This window comes from Uloborus diversus, chromosome 4, assembly GCF_026930045.1.
Source record: "Uloborus diversus isolate 005 chromosome 4, Udiv.v.3.1, whole genome shotgun sequence".
NCBI classification, from domain to species: domain Eukaryota; kingdom Metazoa; phylum Arthropoda; class Arachnida; order Araneae; family Uloboridae; genus Uloborus; species Uloborus diversus.
In genome coordinates, this window is record NC_072734.1 from 93,552,981 (window position 1) to 93,576,846 (window position 23,866).

Here is a 23,866-nt window from a genome sequence, read left to right on the forward strand (position 1 = left end):
AAAATTTCTTGATTACAACACTCAAGAATTGCAGTTAATCCATAAATCTTCATATTTAGGTTAATTCTAAAGCAGCCAATAAAATTTAAATTAAAAATTTAGCGAAGAAGAAATATAGGTATAGTAAAAGCTATTCGTACAAATTTGTATACCGCCGCGTTTTGTGTAAAATTAGCTCCTGACGCATATGTGCCCTATTTTCGTAGAAATTTTATTGATGAAATATAATTTAAAATATATTCGTAAAAATTTTCAGAATTAAAGTATTTATATTTTTTATAAACTCTGAAATTAACTTTGGGTGTCATCTACTAGATGGATGTCACTAGGGGCAAACCACTTCCTCTCAAGAACTTGGATTTAGAAAAAAGTTTTTTTTTCTCTCAAGTTACAGCTTTCAAAAATTGAAAGCACACGATTTGATCAATATATATTTGTTAAACATTAAAGGGGGGCAAATTACAGATAATCATTTTCAAAATTTTTAAAAGGGATTTTTAAGTCATCTCACTTTTTAACTCGTAACTATTGGAAAGTTTGATTTTTAAATTGAATTTCTAACGTTGTATGACGTCTTGAGTTTACAATAAAAAACAAAATGCTAAATTTTCATAAAAAGGAATTAATATTTCAATCTCTGTTAAGAGGTTTTCCCCCTTCCCTTAAATGGAGAGAGGGAGTTTAAAAAATACAATTAAAAATATTAAAAAAAAATCCGGAGTCGGAGTTGGAGTCGGAGTCGGGCGTTTCAAAATCCAGGAGTCGGAGGCGGGGTCGGAGTCGGTCATTTTCCTTCCGACTCCGCAGCCCTGGTAACGGCACCAGTTCAGTAACAGACATGCGTAAAACGTCGCTCACACTCAATTTTCTCAGTCTTTTAATGTGTTTAGAATTTTTAAACTCTTTTTCGCTCATGCAACTGCATCTCATCTATCGTTGGCTGCTTCTGGATCCTCCCTCTGAATTTAGTTAATTCTATTTTATTTGCTCAATTTCGAAAAAACGTCCAACGAAAAAATCTGACGATACCCAGTAACAGATAAGATGAGGAAAGGATGAGTAATGGACAAAATCCCCTTTTTCTCTTCAAAATGTACAAAAGTTCTTTATTTTTAGAACTAAAACCTTATTTATTTCAAATGAATATGAAACACCGACAAACCTCGTGGTGGCTGTTGATATAACCTTCCACCACTGCCTAGTAAATACCAACTGGCTCATAAACTTCACTCTCATAAACATTAGATGGTTGTACCGTATTTATGAGTCGCAGCAACATCAGTTTTACCCGCCTAATATTCTTTTTATTTAAATCCAAACTTACGACTGTCTGTTGTTGGACCCTTGTCTGTTACTGGTGCCGTTACCCTACAAAAGTTCTTTGAAATAAAAGGAAAAAAAAAAGATACAAATTTTATGGTACTATTTCTTTAAAAAATCCTCCTTTTATATTCTTTGTTTTTGTTGATAGGTTAATAATGCATAGAAAGATTTTGATTTTCGTTTTCTTCTGTTTCTAACAGCAGACTACCCGATTATTTTTTTAAAAAATAAGCCACACAATGAGGTTATATTTCTCAAACTTTAAAGCACACTTTTATCAGTAATTATGGCATTATACATTGTTTTGATACATTCAGGGGCGGATCTAGAGGGGGGCCATGGCCCCTCCAAAAGCCTTAAGATTGTAGGATTTTTTTAAAAAGAAAAAAAAGATCGAAAATATTATGAGAAAATAACAAAATTTAACACATGTTTTTTACATTAAAAGAAATTTAGACCTTAATTGGGAGAGAAATTATATCTCTCTCCTCGAAAAAGAACTATTATTTCCAAAAATTTTACTCCTTCGTTTACATCATATCAAGGTTCCAACTTTAGATACTTGGACGTTCTCTAAATGCTGTTGTCCTCAGAGTCACCTATTGCTCACGAGACCAAAGAGAGCCTAAATTTGCATATTTATGGCATTAATTTCGAAATTTTTCGGAGGGAGAGCTCACAAATCCTCCATTGCTTTCTCTAATACGTGTAAAAATAGCATAAAATTAGATTTTTAGAGCGTCTAAGATGAAATATTAAGGAAGGGGAGATTACCTCACTCTCTCTTTAGAATCATTCATTTTAATAATGCTTCTCGAGAGTTTGTTCAAAAATTTTGAATGGCTCCTCCCAAAATGATCGGCTAAATCCGCCAATGGATGCATTCAATTAATTAATTAGACTAATAAAACGCATTTTTGGCTCAACTTTGACATGAAATTTCATAGATTCTTTTGAGTTACATTGAATTTTAGTGTGAGAAAACTCACAAAATAGGGAAAATAATTTTAGTATTTTTTTTGTAGCTCTATTTTAAGCACCAAAGTGGTCTCTGCAACTCCAAAAGAAGATGTAACGTACTTTTATCTGCGTCACCTCCTCCCCTCCTTTATGTTATGCCTTAGATTATTAAGAAACATATTGGATTCATTAAAATTAGTATATTTAACTGCAGCAACATAGTCATTTTTTCACCCCAATTTGTTTTGGTAGCTACTCTCTATTCTGAAATTTTTGCTTCCACACACAAAGCGAAAGCCCTCAATCGCACAATTTGTGTTTCTCAGTGTAAAAAGTATGAAACTATCCCTTGACTTAAAGCAATGTATAAAGAAAATTAACCTACATTAGTTTTGTGAGAAGCATACTACATTGGCCCACATTTCAGCAGTCAACAAAAAGCAAATTAAATGTTGTTTGGTAGGTGGCGCTATCTAGTGTCAATCAATGGTGATATTTAAAATTTAAAAATTTTATTGTTCACTAGGTTCAAGTTTTAAAATCAGTAGAAAAAAGTATGGGAAAAGAACTCATACTTTCAAAAATATAATAATTTACTGACATAATTTGTGTTTGTAAAAAGATGAGCTGAGCTACAGCACACTGAATAATTCCATTTTGACTTTATTTACAAATATAAAAGTGAGAACCTGCAACAGGCTTTGGATTCAGCTAGACTGGTCCTAGCCCTAGTCAATTTCAGAGAAAGCAGTTAATTCTGGACTGTGTGTAATGTTTTTTTTTTTAATCATTTTTTGGGAAAGTCTATTTTTTATTTTACTGTAAGATTTTTTTTTTCTTTGAGACTATTGCTTTTGGTAAGAAATCTGTATTATCTCCATTTTTCGCATGTTGGAACAAGCATTAAATGTTAGTAGCGCACACGGAACTGAACATGTATTACTTGAAAGATCAAATGTAATAATGTAATGACTACTATAAAATTTAAACATCTGTTCAAACTTAAAATTTTAGCTAAGACTTAAACTTCACAGACAACATCATTATATTTAGAACTCTAACCAATATGCACTTAAACAATTTTTACTTTATAATTTAACTTGTGGTAAAAACAATATGGGCATAGGGCAATATGGAACTTCCCGTTTGAGATCAGAAATCCAAAGTAATAAATAAATGCAGTCACATATAATAGTCATGCATGGTATCTATCCATAATATGACTAAATAAGATTTCTTCACCTATCACTCCTAGAGAACGATGATCAGATAGATCCACCCAATAGTTTGATAGTTCTTTCTTATTTTAAATTATTATTTTGCTTAAAACCTTTCCCACAGAAATAGATAAATGCTTTATGCTAATTTATACAGAAGTTTCAGCTTCTTGCGGTTTTCCTTTAATAAACATCAACATTTCTACTTGGTATTTGAATGTTAGACAAAACGTTGAGATTCTGTGATGAATGCCTCAAAGGTGTTTCAAAAAGTAAGGTAACAATTCCATCTCTTCAGAACTTTAAAGAAACACTTAGGAGGTCTTCTTCGCTGAACATATGATAAGGCTCTGCAAGCCATCTGGTAATGTTAAGCAGCATATTACTGTCAGATTCAGTGAGATGACATTTGTCTTCAGCTCAGTTATTCCCTATTCCAGACTGATGAGTTCATAACAAAGACGAAACTGCAGACTCTGGATTGAATAACCGGGCTGTCGGTATATTGCATATACATCTTGACATAGTTTCATAACTTTGACGATAATTTCTCCCTGCCAGTTTTGATGTACAGTTGGAACAAATGCCATAATAAGTATGGTGACTACGGTAGAGAAGTAATCTGCATCTTTGCCTCAATTGAAAACATTTGTTTAATTCATCAATAAATTGCTATGCTGCATGAGCTTGTTACCATTACTTTTTGAAACTCGCTCATAAAAGATTGTTGGCAGCCCTAAAAAATTTAACTGATTTTACATTTGTACTTTACTTTTCAGTTTGACTGATCCAAATGTTTTTTGAGTTTCATGCTTTACAAGTGTACCTTGCATACATGTTATGAGATAATCTAGCATACTAAATAGTAAAATAAAAGACCAATCAATGATGCATAAAAATATAGTTTATATACAATAATAAATACAGAGCAAATGCTTGAAATACACAACTGTTTTTATTTATTTCTGCTCAGACGATATTGATGACTGTATTTTTTCTAACAGTACTTCAATCCGTCCACTCATCACTGGTTGACCATATTTTGTCTTCTTTGAAATTTTCTTAAAGTTATCTTGTTTCTTTTTCAGATATTTCTTTATGGCTTCTTCCTTTTCCTGCCGTTTTTGTTTCTGAAACTGGAAAAAGATCAGGATTGTTAGAAGACAAGAAAAAGTTCCATATCCTGTGAAATGACAAAATGTCACAATGGATGCATAAGTAATTTGCTTGAAGCCATGTACAACAGGAACAATATTGCTTAGACCGGTAGTAAAGAAGCTGTTTCAAACACCCCAAAGATAGATGCAATCAAAAGAACATTGCAAATAATTAGAAAATTAACTGGTAAGTTCCTTTTTGAATAATCTGACAAAATCAAGAGAAATTGTTCTAAATCAAACACTAAAGAAGCATATCTTTTTTACTCGTACTTATAATATCATCTCCAGCCTTTGAAGAAGAAAAATTCAGTAGGGGAAAGTGTGGCATGTTGAAACAGTTGAGTTGAGTTAGTTATTCAAAAAAAGGTAGAGAATTCTGGTAATAATATTTATCAGGTGTGTCTTAAGTACAACGATTTTATCCGGTTTTATATCTTTAATCTTTTTGGGAAGATAAGTATTTATAATTTGAAGCAAAGTAAGAAATTTTTCATTTGTCAAAATATTGATTTACTTTTGAAGTTATGGTGTCACATTCCTTGAAAATCAGGCTCTTTTTCTTAGAAGACACTTTTATGTTGCCACAATCATGTTAGATCTAAAATAAGAACTACACTGCAGTCTAACAGAGTTTTTGATTTTTTTTTTTTTTTGATCTAAATCGAATTTTTTTATTTTTTAAAAATCTTACCAAGTTATTAATATCTGAAAATTTTGGATCTAAAATCATAACAAGCAACTTTTTAGCTATTTTTATTTCATACCAGTAGATTTTTTAAAAATAATATATAAGTAGACCAGAGTTTTAATAAATGCATGATTCAAATTAAATTTAACGTTTATCTCCCACCCCTGCTCCCCCTAACCCAGCTACAACCACCAATCCTTCACATATAATTCTAGGAAACAGTAGCACTACTATTTCCTAGAATTATAATTTTGATACTTTTTAGAAGAAAAATTCTAAAAAATTTGGCAGTTTTCTATGTTTAACAGCTTGGAGTCAACAAAAGTTCAGAAATGGATTTAATTGTTCAATTGGGATAAAGAAGGCAAAAAACCTTGATGATAAAGCAATCTGAACTAATGCATTTGTTCAGCTTACTTTTAAAATTAGGATAAGTTTTCTTAAGTCTGTTTGACAAAAATGCACACAACATTTAACCACAGAGTCAATTATATTCTGTGTAGTATTAAAATTCCCAATTAGAATAACTACGACAGCTGTCTTTGAAAGCCACTTATTCCCTCTCCCTCCAGAGAGAATTAAATAAATCACGGGATGCGGGAACGTCCCGGCCACCAAGAACAAGGCAGAACAAGGCTAAGATCTAACAGTTATTCAAAAGTTGTCTTAGAAAATGAAATTCAATCAAGACTAATAAAACAGATCCAACAGTTGCAACTAGACGTTAAATTTTCGGATATCACAAATTTGCCACCAGCGACTGCGCATGCGCGCGGACTTAGATCATTGGGCTTTCTGTTTTAAGATTCTATGTTTGTTTATATTTGAGCATAGAAACAAATTAATGAATGAGATTAGAATACAGTCCCCCTCCCCCCCCCCAGTTTCGGTGATACAAAATTTCCTTCCTTCCTGTTTTTTAGTTTTGATATATTTCAGGGGGAAGAAATTTTAAATTTCAGTGAAACTGGGGTTAAACATTAGAATATCTTGCGTGACATATTATATGAAATTGTACGCATATGAATATGATTCATCTTAACTTTATAACTGAAAGTGAAAAATAGCACTTCTTTATTAGTTTGCTTATTTTCTAAATTAATGCCTTCTTCACAAACATAACACATTATGAATTGAAAATATATGAAATATGTGTGTAGATATCCGTATTTTGCAGTAATTTGTTAACAGACAAAATTTTTGTAATTAAATTAAGCAAGACTTTTGAAATGAGCTAAGTTCATGTTCATGCGCAGTCGCTGTGGCAAATTTGTCATATCTGCGATGTGGCAAATTTGTGATATCTACGATTTGATGTCGAATACAGTTGCATACATACCCCTTCCCCCGTGTAACAGCCCCCCTGTGGGCTGTGATAATGATTTTTTGTATACATATTCTTGAGGTCCCATTGAGGACATCTACAAAATTTCAACCCCCAGGGACATCATTGACTGGAAAAAATAAAGTTTGAAAATCACTAATTTCCCCTAATGGTGAAGCGTAAGCGAATCAAGCGTGGCCATGCATAGATCTTCTGACACATTTAAAATAGGGAATTTAAAGCAGATTAAGTGCTCCAGTAGTCGGCTAGTCTCCGGTAGTTGGCCACAAGGACATAAAACTACTTATAAATAGTATATGTATAACTCAAAGTCAGATTTGATGCATTCCCACACATTCATTTACTTACTCCCAATTATCATCCAATAACAGTTAAGTTCATCAAATAGTAATTAAAATAAAGTATCGAAATACAGCGACAACTTAGCAGTGTTGAGTAAAAATTTCTTTTCTAACATGTGTTATGTCTTCTAAAAAAATGTTTAAATTTTCTGCCTTATCGTTTTTTTGACAAGTTCAGTCATTTCGTCATTTTATTTCTTCTGATGCTGATTTTAATTTAGAATTCTCGAAAACAGGTGCTGTAAATTCAGTCCATCGTTGCGTTTAGAAAAATAAGTTCTAATACTCAACATGTCATTACCGAATGGCGATTTATCGTTTTTCTTATCAAACTATCATACGTTGATGAAATTGATAAAACAAATGGTTTGATTTCAATTAATATTCATTCGGCAATAAACATTCTAATTGTAAGGTATTAAGATACAATACTACAATAATTCCGTTAGCTCAAGTTATTTTAATGAGTTAAACCTGTGGTTTTTCTTTCTGTTGCTCAATATGCTAAAACTATTTGCTTCACCAAAGGTTCAACAAGCCTGTATTTCATTAAGGTTAATTATTTCAAATGTTGGTACCACTTCTTATAACTGCTTCTATAGCGAAAAATTTAATTTCTTGGGTTTTCTATTCTAGGAAATCAATATTTATTGCTTGTTTAAAATGATGCTGACTTTTTTCAAAATTGCATTACGTAGCTACAAATTCCATTTCAGTTTATTCATCGTTTACTAATATTCTTGTTGAAAGCTGTAATATTATCTTCATGACACCCCCCATTTCACAATTTCAATATACCTACATACAGATCTGTCATTTGGGCAATCACGGGAGGGGGGGGGGGGAATTGACCTCCCAGGGTTTTTAAAAAAATAATGCAATTATATATTTTGATGCTTTTTTCCAATAAAATGCATTGAACTCAAATCCTTCCCTTCTCCCACCGAAAAACTTTGAAAATATGGACAAGCTTACATAATTCATCTAACTCTAGTTCGTTCACAATGAAGTACCATAGTTTTTTTATGATAAATTTTGTTTTAGATGCGACTTTGATTGCTAATCTTTTATGTAAATGGACTTTTATTTACATTGTTTTGAGATGAAGTTACTTCCAAAACTACAATCTTAATTTTATGCTCCGTATGCTGTCCGTACATTGAAGTTCCATTCTAATGAACATAGACCAGTCAAGTGTCAATCATATCGATCAATAAGTCGCTATATTTATCGGTCATGTATTTTATTAGCTGTTTTGTTCTGTCTTTATGGTAACAAAAACAGTTGATACAGAAACCGTTTTAAACCAAGGGGGAAAGAGGAGAGCCCAAATTCTCATGTTTTGAAAGTTTTCAAAACTCCCCCCCCCCCCCAAAAAAAAAATCTGGTTTAACCCTCGTCTTTTCCATTTATCAAATTTCTACTTTTGCAGATGTGATATCATTTTAGTTAGTGGTGTAGAACAGGAGTTCTCTAACTTTCATGCTCTGCACCCCCTTTGAAGACTGACATAAGGTCACGCTTCCTCATATATGGTTAACACATTTATAAGGTCTCCCCCCCCCCAACGTGCTCAATACAAACAGTATAATAGGAAACCTTTCTTTTATTTCTCATCTGCTTAAGTTACGAACTGTAATATTTTTTAAATAATTACGTATACATGATATCAATGCAAAAAGATGTGATATCTCATCAAAAACAACCCTGTTGTAAAAATTTCTCCGCCAAGAAAACCCTTAACTTTTCCGCACAAAAAAGAAGGCCTTCACACATCCTGAACCCAAAAACCCTCAGCCTTAAAAAGTTATGATATCTAGTTTGCCCGCCAAGTATCTTTGCCAAACTATCATCCTCCCTCTTTCATCACACCTACTTTCATTAGAACCTCCTCCCACCTTCAACTCCTCAGAAATATTAATAGATCGTTTAAATTGTTTATCCTGTTTGGCGAGAAGCTTTTCAAAGCAAAGTGGTTGCTTGGTGAGCAAAAAGGGTTTTCTTGGTGGGGAAATTTTTACAACAGGGTCGTTTTTGATGAGATAGATACATTACAGTTAGAGGAAAACAAAAACTTGTCCTGTGTAGAAAAAAAAGAATTTAACAAAATTACACATAGTGCAATTAGAGTAAAATAAACTATGCTCCCCCATTATGAAAATTCTTATTTCAGAAAAGATAACAGTCCCTATTTACAAAATCTGTTCTTGATAGTAAAATTGCCTTTCAATATTTAGACTGAGTTTAAGGCAAAATGGCCTTAAGCTCAGTCAGAAAAGTCATTTTTAAATTTGTAGTCTCCAAATACGAACCAATAACATTATGGCTAGCAGCTCAGTTATTACGTTGAGTTCAGTCTAATACAATTTAATTTTGTACAAAATTTCAAAATTGTAGGTGTCATACATAGAGTAAAAAAATGATTTCCTTACTCTATGGTGCTTTAATATCTACTAACACCACATACAAATAAACAGAATGATTGAAAGGGCTAAAGTTCTTATTGTTCTATGGCAACAGAGCACATATTTACTTCAAGTCTCACTTAGCAATAGGTTAAAAGAAGTAATAGTCATTTGTCAGATGTAATTGTTTTTAACTAAGTCTCAAAAAACACTTAAAATGTTTCTACTAAAGCGTATAAAAAATAACTTTAATGTAGGGAAGACATGTCATGTAAAATTTTAAAGTCAATACATTGACTTCTTCTCAAGTGTTGTGGTTTTAACGGACCTTACATCTTTATATTTTAGATATAAAATCATTTGCTGTTGTTATGATGACTATGGTTACATAAAACATGTTACATCACAGCAAGAAAAATTGGTGAGAAAGGTTTTGAAAACAAAAAGCAGAAAATTAAAATTTTGAAGAGGGCTGCTGGTCATGTGTCGGACCGCTAACTTTCAAAAATTTATTGTTTTTTCCTAATTGTATGTTTGCAGTTAAAAGCATAAGCATGTGATACATTTTAAAACACATGACTAAAAGGGCTGAGTTTCTTAGCCTTACGCAACAAACTTTGTTTTAGCTCTCGCTTAATAGGCTAAAATGCATAAATTCATTTGTTAAACACAACTGTTTTCATTTAAGTCTTGAAGAAATCAAATTGGAAGCTGCATTTTTATATATTGGATGAGTGAAATGGCTGAATTTCCTATTATCCTTTGCTAACAGTTTACATATTTACTTCAGCTCTTGCTTTATAATGGGCAAAAATACGTATAAATCAGTGGTCAGACATAAATGTTTTTAATTATTTCTTGCAAAGTGCTCAGAATTTTTTGAATAAAAAGTTTTTATGGGCACTCTTCTACAGAAAAGGAACATTGTGTAAAAATTTCAAGTATATCCATTAACTACTTCTCGAGTTTTAAGGTAGCAAACATACGGACACAGCATGATATGGATGCTTTATTTGAGTTCAACCTTTTGGCTAAAAACAGAATAAAGAGGAATTTTCTTAAATATTTTGAATTGATTTAAAATTAATCATTTTAAGATTTGTCCTGCTTTAAGTTTCAGTTTTTATGTTTAGAGTGAATTGAAATCTATTTTAATGCACAAAAGTACATACAAGTAAGTTTTAAGTCTAAAAAGTTCAGAAAATTAAAACAAATAAGTTATATTTATAAATGTAAATTGATTAATAACTGAAATTTCTAACGTCTTAAAAAAAAAAAAATGGATTTTTTATATATTGAAACTATTTAATTATCATAATAATAATTATTATTTTTTAAGTTTAATGTCTTTAGTGTATTTAAAAATACACCCGTTTAACATTTATTGTGTTAAAACTTTAAACTTGTGAGAGAGTAAATATTTTTATTTATCCTATAAATTATAAAACTAAAGTAAAATTCTTTAAAAAAAATCTTACTTTCTCGAATAATAATAATAACAAAAATAATAATAAAACAATTGATTAAGAATTTTAACAACTCTCAATAGTAATAATCAGTTGCTTAATTTCCAGATAAAAAAAAATGAAAAAAACACAATAAAGCTTAAAACTAAACCAAAGGCATAAGGCAATTATTTAAATGTAAATTAGTAAATACAGTACTCTAAGCTTAAAACCAGGGTCAAAATCCTGAAAACACAAAACAAAACGATTTACTTTAACAACACTTATTTTCGTGAGTTGAAAATTTCAAATTTTATATGGACAGAATGGAAAATTTAAAAATACATCCTGAAAAATATTTTGCCACACTTAAATTTTCACAATTTTGGCAGGGTTACGAAAATTGCAAAAATTAAAACTTCGGGAAAATAAGTGCTTTTACAGTAATTAAGAGCCAGTTCGTATAAGAGTCAGGCAGGTCAAATACATACCATTTTTGTCATCATGATAAAAAGTGTACTTTTTAGGGGTTTGTATCTCAGTGCACTGAGGGTCAGTATAGAACTTAACTGCCTGCATTTCAAACTAGAGTATGTGTATTTTCACAATCAAGTGACAGAACTATGGGCAAACTTTTTTCAAGAACACAATGCGTATTTAAAAACCCTATTAAAATAAACTAACATATCCAGGTTTAAATTTTTCCCCAGGGACTTCCAGATACTATTTAAAAAACCAGTATAATGAAAAACTTACCATAAAAGAGTTATGGACTTGCAAATAGACTGATTATGCTTACTCGCATATTTTATACTATGATAACTGGTAGCAAAGTGAAATAAGAACGGTTATTACTGCGGTAAAAACGTAAGTTATTTTAACACTTTTTTGAAGGTGTTTTAGGTATATTTTTTATTAAGATAGCTTATTTTCGTTTGTACTGTACGTTATAGTTCGTTGATATTCGTTTAGGCTGTACATTATAGTAACAAAAAGTATTTTCTCTGCACTAAACTACCATAATAGCAACCAATTACTAAGTAATATTTCATCACTTATGATAAAAACAATGCTATGACATTATAAAACAAGGGTATAATTGCCTTAAAAAATGCAAGACAAAGCATTGTAGCTTGAGTACAACTAACTGGATGCGTTGTGAACTCTTATACAATTTCCTCACCTTGAAGTGCATTTAATGAGCCTGCAGAACCATTGCCCATAGTTATGTCACTTGTTTGTGAAAAGACATACACTCTAGTTTGAAATGTAGGCATCAAGTTCTATACTAACCCTCAGTGCACTGAGATAAAGGCCTCTAAAAAATACATTTTTTATCATATTTTGATGTTTTTCTTTCACTTTGCTTTTAGTTATCATATTATAAAGTATGCAAGTAAGCATAATCAGTCTATTTGAAAGTTTATAACTCTTTTACGGTAAGTTTTTGATCATACTAGTTTTTTTAATAGTATGTGGAAGTCCCTGGAAGAAAGTTTAAACCTGGATATGTTGACTAAATTGTAAGCTGAATAGTTCCTTTAACTGTTTTGAAATAGGTATTGTGTTCTTGCAAAGAATTTGCCCATAGTTCTGTCACTTGTTTGTGAAAATACGTACTCTAGTTTGAAATGCAAGCATCCAGTTCTACACTGACCCTCAGTGCACTGAGATAAAATCTCATGAAAACTGCACTTTTTAGCATTTTTCAATACAAAATCTGCCATTTCTTGGCAGCGCAGAGAGTGAGTCATGCAACTAATGAGGGTGCTGAATAATTTATATATATTCTTACACAAATTATGTACAAAAACCATGGTTGAGCCTGAATGCAGGGAACCAGAGGGCCTCAAACAGGGCACTTTTTCATTCTTTTCGACAAAGTTTGGCGACCCCTGAAAGGCTGCACTGAAGGTCAGCCGCAAAATTTACGATATATTTCAATTTAGGTACTAAATGTCATATTGTGAACACAAGAAGTTTTTTGGTTGATGCTCAATACACAGAAATAATCGCATTTGGAAAAACCTCTACCTCGGGCTCCACTTTACAAATTTTACAGGTAACCAAAATTTTTTTGGAGGAAAAGAAAAAATACATGTCTTCTAAAATCTTTAAAAGAATCAGCCATAAAAATTTGAGCAAAATCAAAAATGGTGTACATCCGAACACCCCATCTCTGCCCGGTTCTTATAAAAACTGGCCCTTAAAAACTATAAGATTGAAATTAGAGGTATGAAATACAAAACTTCAATTTTAGAAACAAATTATAAAAGAAAAAAAAAGTTAGGTTTAATTAAGAGATGCCTTTAAAATCATTAAACTTTTATGTTCTGCTAAAAGTAAAAAATAAATTCTTATGCTTTATCAGTTAGAGGGATAAAACTTAATAGGGTACTTTTTAAGTGTGCTAATGAAACAGATTACAAAAATATTCTTCTTAAATGTTATTGAATGTAGTAACTCCTCGTCATACATGTAGGTGTATCCAGGATGTTTCCGGCTGATGGTTTGTTTGATATTTTTCAGGCTTCTTTGGAGAACAAATCAGTTTGAAGGAGATGTCTGTATCGTATGGTCTTGATCTCCATTGGAAGCAGCACTAATTTCAGAATTGATGACGTAGCCTCTGATTAGTTGATTGTTCAATCTGTTCTGATCTTGATAGAGTTTCTGATTGGTACGTTTAGAAGCACTAAGACCCATTATTTGTTAAGCTTTAACCCTTCTATTTTAGCAGTGAGGTACTGCCCCTAAGGCAGGGCTAAGACAGAACTACATACAATATACCACACAGCTCGATTAACACATAAAGAGACTGCAGTTTCATTCTTGTTAAAACTCATCAGTCTGGATTCATGAATAACCCAAGCTAGAGGCAAATTTCGTCTCATTGAAGTTGAGAGTGCCAACAAACTGGTTAAGTGAATTTATCTCACCAGCGAGTATCTGCACCATGGTGCAGTTCGACTCGTGAACTAAAGGCAAAGCTTGGGTATTCAACACTAAGTTACCACCCCTAAGCCAGGGCTAAGGCAGCACCTCATGATGTGATAACTGGGCTGTCTGGTTTTTTGCATGAGGTCCTGCCTTAGCCCTGGCTTAGGGATGCTAACTTAATGCTAAATACCCAAGCTTTGCCTTCAATTCAGGACTCAAACCATGCCATGCTGCGAGTACTCGCTGGTGAGATAAATTCACTTTACCAGTTTGTTGGCCCTCTCGGCTCCAATGAGATGACATCTGCCTCCAACTTGGTTATTCAAACTGATGAGTTCTAACAAGAACAAAGCTGCAGTCTCCTGTATGTGCTAATCCGGCTGTCGGTATATTGCATGTACTTCTACTTTGCTTTTGAAGTTATTACGGATAAACATGGCTTGAATATTTTCTTCTTAGATGCTGGTATTTACTCATAAAAGATATTCATCTAAGGCCATCAAGTTCTTAGAAAGTCTACTCATACTAAATATTACTTGAACAAGCACTCTAACCAGAGCACAAGGCAGAAGAGATGTTATCAAGACTTTGATCAACAGAGCAGAAAGAATCAGTGAGCCTAAGCCTTTAGAAGGCAAAATTAGGGATGTCACAGCTGAGTCATTCTATGTCAAGTGACCTAGGTGTCCCCACATGACCATCTCTGATTCGGATGAAATTTTACAGAGGTGTAGAGATGCTTTTGAAGCTAACCTATGCAAATTTTCAGCTTCCTAGATCCAAGTCCTGAGGATCTAGGATCTCCGAAAAAATTTGATCCAAAATGGCGGAAGTTTTTTGTGCTAAATTGCTATATTTAGACTAAGTTTGCAGAAAGTTTTAATACACTGGAAGCCTAAAATTTCAGGCGCTTAAAGTACCTTTGGCCGTTAATATATTCAAGTATTTTTGTGAATTTAAGTTCGTTAGATTTTGTGTGGCATGCGCGTGAACTTGTGAAAAAGCGAGATGTGGAAATTTTTTCCTGGATTTTAGGTTGTCGAAAAATTTTAACAAAAATCATCCAAAAGCTCATGTTTCGTGATTTCATTGTAAAAATACTTGTTTTTAATGGGTTACAGTTGCAGAGCTTAAATATCTATTTTCTAAAAGATATTGACATCCAAAGTGGCTATCAAAACCATTCTATCAAAACCATTCAAGTGAAAAATAGCTTATTTTCAAAGCGCTATAGCTCAAGTTTGTCACTTGGGATCTTCTTTTCGTTAAAACCATTAGAAAGAACAGACTTTTTCCTAATAAAATAAGTGTTTTCTTTGATGGTGTTCTTTCATTTAAGGATGAAAAAAAAGAGCTTAAAATTCGGTCTGTCGCAACGAATTGCTAAGTTTAAGAGCAGGTTGCGGCAAATTTTATCACGCTGGAAACCTGAAATTTTAGGGGTTTCAAGTACTTTTGGTTGTCAATAGATCCTAGTATTTTTATGAATTTGAGTTTATTAATTTTTATGCGGCACGCATGCAAAGTCGCAAGAACAACTTTTTCTTTGATTTTAGAATGCCATATATTCTGAACAAAAATGATTCCAAAGCTCGTAGTTTGTAATTCAGTTGTCAATATACATGTTTTTATTGGTTTGTAGTTGCAGAGCGTTAATATTGATTTTCTAAAAGATATTGGCATCCAAGGTGACTCTCAAAATCATTTACATGAAAAATAGCCTATTTTTAATGTGCTGTAGGTCAAGTTTGACACCTTCCGTCATCTTTTCGTTGGCACCATTAAAAAGAACATATTTTTTTTCCCATAAAAATAGTTCTTCTTTACGATAGGTGTTTCTTTCATATAAGTGTAAAAATGAACTTGAAACACCATGAGAAAAATCTCGTTCTGAAATAAAGAAAGGTGAATGCCGTGGAAAACCGACTAATACTTATTTTGCAACTGTAAAAGTCAAAATTAGTTTAAACTGTTTCTGAGTTCTGAAAAAAGTTCACTTTACAAATGAAATATAATAGAATTTTTTTTCTTCTTGTTCTGTCTGTTATATCATTCTGTTTCCAGAGCAGGAAAAGGTTCTGTTTCTAACACATTTAATTTGCAAAAGAATTTTTGAGAAGAGAATTAAAAATCTATTTCTGACTAATAACATTTGCAAAATTCCTCTTACCTGGTGTCCACAGCATTCACTATTCTTTATTTATTATAGAACGAGACTTTCTTGCGAACGACAAACAGTATTTCAAGCTAATTTTTTTTGCGCTTTTCTGAAAGAACACCATCGTAGTGAAAAGCTATTTTTAAAGGAAAAAAAATATGTTCTTTCTAATAGCGCCAAAGAAAAGAAGATGCAAGGTGACAAACATGAACTACAGTGCATTACAAATCGGCTATTTTTCATGTGAGCGATTTTGACAGCAATTTTGGATACCAATATCTTTTAGAAAATCAATATTTACGATCTGCGACTATAAATCCTTAAAAACATTGTATTTTTGACAATAGAATTACAAAGTACGAGCTTTGGAATCATTTTTGTTCAGAATTTATGGCATTCTAAAATCAAAGAAAAAGTTTTTTCTTGCGACTTTGCATGCGTTGCAACATAAAAATTAATAAACTCAAATTCATATAAAAATACTAGGATCTGTTGACAACCAAAAGTACTTGAAACCCCTAAAATTTCAGGTTTCCAGCGTGATAAAATTTGATGCAACCTGCTCTTAAACATAGCAATTCGTTACGACAGGACCGAACTTTAAGCTCATTTTTTTTCATCCTTAAACGAAAGAACACCATCAAAGAAAAAACTCATTTTGAAAGGAAAAAGTCTGTTCTTTCTAATGGTTTTATCGAAAAGAAGATCCGAGGTGACAAACTTGAGCTATAGCGCTTTGAAAATAGACTATTTTTCACTTGAATGTGTTTTGATAGCCACTTTGGATGTCAATATCTTTTAGAAAATAGATATTTTAAGCTCTGCAACCATTAAAAACAAGTATTTTTTACAATAGAATCACGAAACATGAGCTATTGAATAATTTTTGTCCAAATTTTATGACAACTTAAAATCCAGGAAAAAATTTCCACATCGCGCTTTTTTCACTAGTTCACCGCGCATGCCACACAAAATTCTAAAGAACTCAAATTCACAAAAATACTTGAATATATTGACGGTCAAGCATACTTTAAGCGCCTAAACTTTTAGGCTTCCAGTGTAATAAAACTTTCTGTAAACTTAGTCTAAATATAGTAATTTGACACAAAAAGCCGATCCGCCATTTTTGGATCATTTTTCGGAGATCCTAGATCCTCAGGATTTGGATCTAGGAAGCTGAAAATTTGCATAGGTTAGTTTGAAAAGCATCTCTACACTCCTGTAAAATTTCATCGAAGTCGGAGATGGTCGAGTGGGGACGATATGAAAAATGAGGTCAGTTGTGTGATATGGAATGACTCAGCTGCGCTTCACACATAATTACACATCAGTCAAAATTAGGAGAGCTTTATGACCTCAGATTAAATCTTTAGAAGAGAAGTTGAGGGCCCTTTTTCGGCATTACAGTGAGAAAATCACTGATTGCAATGGTAAGTATATGCAAAAGCATAACATCAAGGAAATACAGAAGTCAGCAACAAAACTAAAACAAGTCATTCAGCTATGGATGCTAGAGACCTCCTTTCCACTACAAGAGTATACTAGTTTTATGTAACTGTGGTCAATTTTAAATTTGTAATACAAGTGAAGAATTATGGTAAATGCACCAATAGTGGCCAGTGCTTCAGTAGTGGCCACTTGAAGATTTATATTTGAAGAAATAGGATTCCTGGTCTCCAAATGGATTCAGAAGTGTATCAAACAAACAGAAGTTACCACCTCCAGCATGTTTGAATCCATTGGGTAACCTGGAATTCTATTTTTTCAAATATAGGCCTTTAAAATGCCACTACTGAAGCATTATCAAGCACTGGCCACTACTGGTGTGTTTACCTTAATAGTATTTAGAACAAAAGAGCATCGGAGATACTGTCAGCTGAAATGTTCTCAAAAGTTGGTTACTGCTAAGCGCTGTTGCTATTGGGCACAAGCTTCTTTTTAAAATGATGCAAATATGTTTTCCAAACATTCATTACTTTATTAGTAAGTATTAGAGGTTTTAGAGAGAAAAGTAAGTATCAGTTAAAGTATTAGAGGCGTTATGGAATTATTTTGACATCAAGTAACTTCATTAGAAAAGAAGAAATTCTAGAGGTAAACAAATTATTGGTTTAAGTTCTTCAGAGCACATCAATTAGAAGTTCCCTCAAGACCAAAGAAGAAAGCAGTACCATCAAAACTAAGATTAATATCTCATCCAATAAGGACAATAAGATAAGGATATCAAGACTCGTACGAGGCTGTGAGATGCAAATGTATGAAAGAGGACTTCTTAAAGTATTGAGTAAAACACGTTTAAAGTTCAGGTCCTAAGTAAGCTTAAAGTCTACTTTGAAATTTTTTTCTAAATCTTGGTATAGCAGCACATACCAGAGTTACTAGTACCATCTCCTGCTCTAAAACAGACAAGAGATTATCTCACCATTTGTACTGATTATCTCAAAATTTTTAATTTTGGCACTTGCATCCCTTTGCTTCTCACTGTCTCATAAGGCAGTTCAAAGAACTCTGAAACATGACAGTATTTTTTACTCTGCCCCATGAGAAAAAAAAAAAAACAACTTTTTCATGATTTTTTAAGGCACAAATTTACTGCTAAAAATGTTTCAATGCAAGTTTTATAATAAAATACATTGTTTGTTCGTTATGTACTGCAATTATCAAAACAAATTTCCAATTTGCTCATTTTGAAAAATCTACATCATCTTTACAGTAAAATCCCTCCGAAAGATACAGTAAAATCTGAAACAGTAGGATCCGATATACAGTAAAATCCCCTCAAATGCGGGCATCCATCTTCTGTGAACACTTTTCAATTCTCCAACGGCAAGGCATTAACTTAAATGTATTAAAAACCTCTTTCGTACAGACACGGACACTATTTTGTAAGCCATTTACATTACATGGATCTTTCCTTTTTTTGCGGGCAACTGAATTCATGAATGAAAAAATAAATTTTGGGAGTAACTAATTAAACATAGGGAAGTTGTTACATTTATAAGGTTAATGAAACCTCCACTTGTTTTATAGAGTTCGGCAGGATAAAACAGTCTTAACAGACAGAAAGCTGCTCTGGGGAGTAATTTTCTAAACATGTTTTACAATTTTTTTCAGAGCACCATCGACGGCACAAAATTGAAACCTGTTGTTATCTGGAATGCAACCAGACTCCAGTGCAAGACTTGGATTTAAAACATTTACTAGTTGACTGGTACTCAAATTAAAGAAACTATATGGATAACAACTAGTGAACCAGTATTATGTTACACTGGCTTGTGATTTTGAATAAAATATTTGCTGGAGAAAAGGTGCATGATGTTTTCTTTTTGGATCAATGTGACTCAATTTCAAACACATTCGTAAACAATATAGAGACTACCTTTTCATTAGCAAGCACAATGTTGAAATGTCAATCTATGGATGCTAAAATTAAGTCTTTAAATTTCAGCAGATTGCCAGTTTTAAAGCATTTAATCAATAAGGCGTAAAGCGCTAAAAATAGCGAATTGCTCAAAACGCCTAATGTTTTGGATGTGATCAGCTAAGCAAAATTCGCTTGGAGGGAGGTTGAAACTGAAGCGTTGGATTTGGAGGATATTTCAGAGGGGAACATTTTTTGATGATGACACCAAACGTTTACAGTCGTTAATGCATCAAGTAAGGTTCAGATATGCAAATGTATGTAACGTAACCTGATAAAATAGCTTAGATAATTATATGTATATTTTTAAAAAAAATCTAGTAAACTAAAAAGTTATGGAGACATTAAAGTGCATATTATAAAGATATTTATGTTGAGAGTACAAAATGAATAATATAAAATAAACAAATAAAATTGTAAAACCCCTTTCCAGTGGACACTCTTCTGTTACAGACAAAAATGGTTGTTCGATTAGTGTCAGCTTTTATGGGGCTTTACTGTATTTCACTTTGCCCAACATTCCCCTACAATGTAATGAATTATAGGTACAAAATAAACTAAGATTTTGTGTTTAATTTTATGGCATTTAAAAGTCTGCTTCCAAAAGAGCGTGACGGCACATTTATATTTTAAAGTTATGATTTTAATGAAAATAATATTTGCTTACTTACATTACAAAGGAACTAAATAAACAGAAAAAATGAAAGAAATATGATTCGAGTGAAGGAACAACAAAGAATATGCATGCAATATACCAGACAGCCCTAGTCATCACAACCAGAGACTGCAATTTTGTCCTTATTAGAACTCATCAGTCTAAATTAGTGAATAACCAAGCTGGAGGCAGATGTCCCCTCATTGAAGCTGATAATACCAGCAAACTGGTAGATAAAGTAAATTTATCTCACTAGCGAGTGTCCGTAGCATGGCACGGTTTGAGTCCTGAATTGAAGGCAAAACTTGGGTATTTAGCAGTCAAGTTACTGCCAGTCAGAGCATACTTATCTGCCAGTTTGTTGGCACTCTCAGTTTCAATGAGATAACATCTGCCTCCAGCTCACTGATGTGTTCTAATTAGAACACCAAAATTAAAAATTTAACCCCCCCCCCCTAGTGGGTCACAAATATAGAATCAATAGGAAAAATTGAAAATCCATTTAAAAGCCTTGTACTATTAAAATCAGTTATGAGTATTTTATTTGTTGACAAATGTGGGGCAAAGTGAAATGGTTAAATTGACTTGAGCTTTTTCAAAATGAACAAACTGGAAATTTATTTTGAAAATTTCAGCAAATAAAGAAAGAACATTCTATTGAAAAAGTAAAAGTAACAGCCAAACACTTTTTTTAATTTTTGACAGTCAATTTTCAGCTTCAAAAAAAAAAAAAAAAAAAAAAAAGTGGAAAATTTTCACTTTTTTTTTCCTGAAGTGAAAAATGTAATATTTTCTATTCAGTCATAGAAAATATTTTTGATCAAATAAACTAGTAAATAAAAGGTATTATGAGTAAATGAAAAGATACTGAAATAATGAACAGAAAATTAAAATAGTTAATTAATAAATGAAGGAAAATAAATGAATAGGTAAAAGAGTTAAAGAATAAAAAAATAAGTGAATGAAAGAATAAATATCAGTGAATTGCTAAATAGAGGAATGTAAATGAATGAATACGTAAATGATTTAGTAAATCAATGAGCGAGTAAAGAAAATAAACTATTCCACTTTACCCTGCATGTATATGACTGATTGCAGAAAATATTTAAATTACAAAAAAGCTTAATATTAACTAAATAAATATTTCACAGAGTATTAGAAGGTCTCAATTAATATTTAAAATGTTAATAACAAGAACTTTATCATTCTATATAATAAAAATAATTTTTGACTTGTGACAAAACATTAGAATACGAGTATCAATTTTTGAAAATTGTCTGTATTATCATATGTTTTAATCTTTGGAGGTATTTTTCTACTGATTAGAGTAGTTAATATTTCCCCTGTTCACTTTGCCTTCTATTTCACTTTGCCACACATCTCACTACTTACATAAGTTTGGGGAGTAATGGGGGATCTCCCTCAGAAAATCTTTGAAATTAGCTTTGAAAATGCAATTTTAGGCAATCTGGTACTTTTATGGAGAGAAGGGTTAGGGTGCTCACCCGAAGAAATTGAAGTCCTAAAAATGAGATTTTGGTCGATATGGAATTGGTATTTGGGAAAGGGGAGAGAAGTCAGAGCGCTCTCCCGTGAAAATTTTAAAATTGAAGAACCAAAACCCCAATTGTAAACCATATTTGGTAATGTAAGGGATGCGGAACCAGGACCAATTGAGATATTGGGGCATTCAGGGTTCCTCAGACACACACTTTGCTCCCCCCCCTCCATAGACAAATCTTTTGAATACAACAAGTTATGGAATGGTGACTTCAGGGGTGTGGCGGTGCTCAACCCTTATTAGCTCAAAATATTTATTGCAGGGCAGAGAAATCCACATCATAACTAAACAGAAAAACTAATTTCAAATTAAAAATTTAAAAAAGAAACCTCTTAATCTGCCAACAATGAAATCTTTACCAATCTTTTGAAATTGCTTAGCATTGCATTTGACTTAGACTTATAAAGAGTCATAATTTTAGTTCTATTTGATTTGAAAGTGTCAAACAAGTTTTACAAAACTCAGAAAATTTGGTTCTTTCTATTGATTATTTTAAATGTGAGAGGAAGTGTTCTCCGGAAAAATTGCAAAAGATGCTTATTTTCAGTTTTTAATAATACAGAGGGTGGCCAAATTATTACACTTAAACAAACTTTTCTGTAATTTTATATCGTTTTTTATTCTTGTTACATAGTTTTATTATTTGAACACATTTTAAAGTTTATTTAAAAGTTTAAAAGGCAACACTTTTTTAAAAATTATTATTTTAAATGTAACAGATGTCGTTACTAATTATCTAAGAAATATTATCAAAGAATGGCACAAGGCACAATACTCAGAGATTGCAACAATAAGTAGCAATATCATGCATTAAAAACATGCGACGCCGCATTTAAGCCATGATAGCAAAAAGCGGAGTTACTAAATATTAAAGAATTATTTTCTTACTTATTTATAGTATCGATCAAAAGGTACTTTACACTTAATATATTTAATTCATGTTTTGAATAAACTTTAAAATGTGTTCAAATAATAAAACTATGCAACAGTAAAAATACAGAAAAGTTTATTTGAGTGCAATAATTTGTCCCTCTCTGTAAGTCACCTTTCGATCAAAAAGAAAGAAAAAGAATCGGTTCATCTGTTTAGGAGCTACCATGCCACAGGCAGACGTAAAAATATGCAGGTACATATATTAGGTTAAAAAGGGAAACAAAAAAGGAGAAAATCTTATGTATTTTTTTCCTTCTCTTTGTAATGTATTATAACTTAAGCATTTGGGGGCCCGAGGTCATGACCTAGTTGGCCTATTTGGTAATCAGGTCTTGGGTGAGAGAAAGGGTTCTACAACATGTCCCCCTGGCAGTTTTTTTTTTAATTTTAGGTTCCTATAATGCAATTTAAAAAAAAAATAATGGCAAAGAGGAGGTCTTTCCCATAGATTTTTTTTCCCTTTTACTTTTGACATTGAAGCCCCAAAAACGCAATGTTAGATCACGTTTTGTTATGTTACACGAAGAGATGGAACTTAAGAACTCTAACCTGGCAAATTTTTGAAATTGAACTTATAAAAACAATTTTAAGCGATCTTCGATTACGTTGAGGCGAATGAGAATTCTGATTTGAAAAAATCAGAATTTCAAAACCATATTTAATGACATTGAGTTCAGGACTATGTTTGATATCCAAATTTTTTGTGTATTTGGAGGTGGTATTTTGCAGTGACACCTGAGGTAACATTTTAATTTTATTATAAATTAAATATGCCATGATAATAGCCAGGATTCCCGTTAGGGAGGGGTAAGCATAGGGGCAACAAGATAGTGGTATTTAGCAGCCCCCTTCCCCCAGTATGGTTATGGATCTTATAAATTGCTTGAAATTATAATCTTCTTTCCCTAAAAATACATTTTACGCTATTTTTGTAGAGTGGCTTTCAAGATCAATTCTTTCACAGCATTGGTGGCCGATGGCTAAATTTTTGAACCATCGGCCTGATCGTCGCATGTATTGAGCTTTACATTACTCAATGAGGAACACTTTCACTAATTAAAATGTATTTTTAATTGGATTACCATTATTAGCTATTTGGTCTCTAATGCAATAAATCAAGTTTTGACCATCTCACATTGGTTTAGAAAAAAACTGATTCAAAAGGAATGCTTGTTTGTTTTTGCACACTTGAATATACTCAATGCAAATATGTAAATAAAGCAAAAATTTACAAGTTTGTATGCATAGCAAATATTAGGATGGTTGGAGTAATTTATGAGCTCTAATCAATTTTAAATTCAAAGTTTTAATTTG

General features: G+C 32.2%; 1 protein-coding gene across 1 annotated transcript in view; it reads right to left on the reverse strand.

Moving 5' to 3' along the window:
- Positions 1 to 4,386: 4,386 nt before the first annotated feature.
- The window catches only part of LOC129221265 (thyroid transcription factor 1-associated protein 26-like), a 35,442-nt gene continuing 15,962 nt past the window's right edge, over positions 4,387 to 23,866 (reverse strand). Inside the window, exon 4 of the mRNA XM_054855720.1 lies at positions 4,387 to 4,636. Within this exon, the coding sequence (XP_054711695.1) occupies positions 4,460 to 4,636 (177 nt within the window). The 3' untranslated portion in view covers positions 4,387 to 4,459. The remainder of the gene's footprint in view (positions 4,637 to 23,866) is intronic.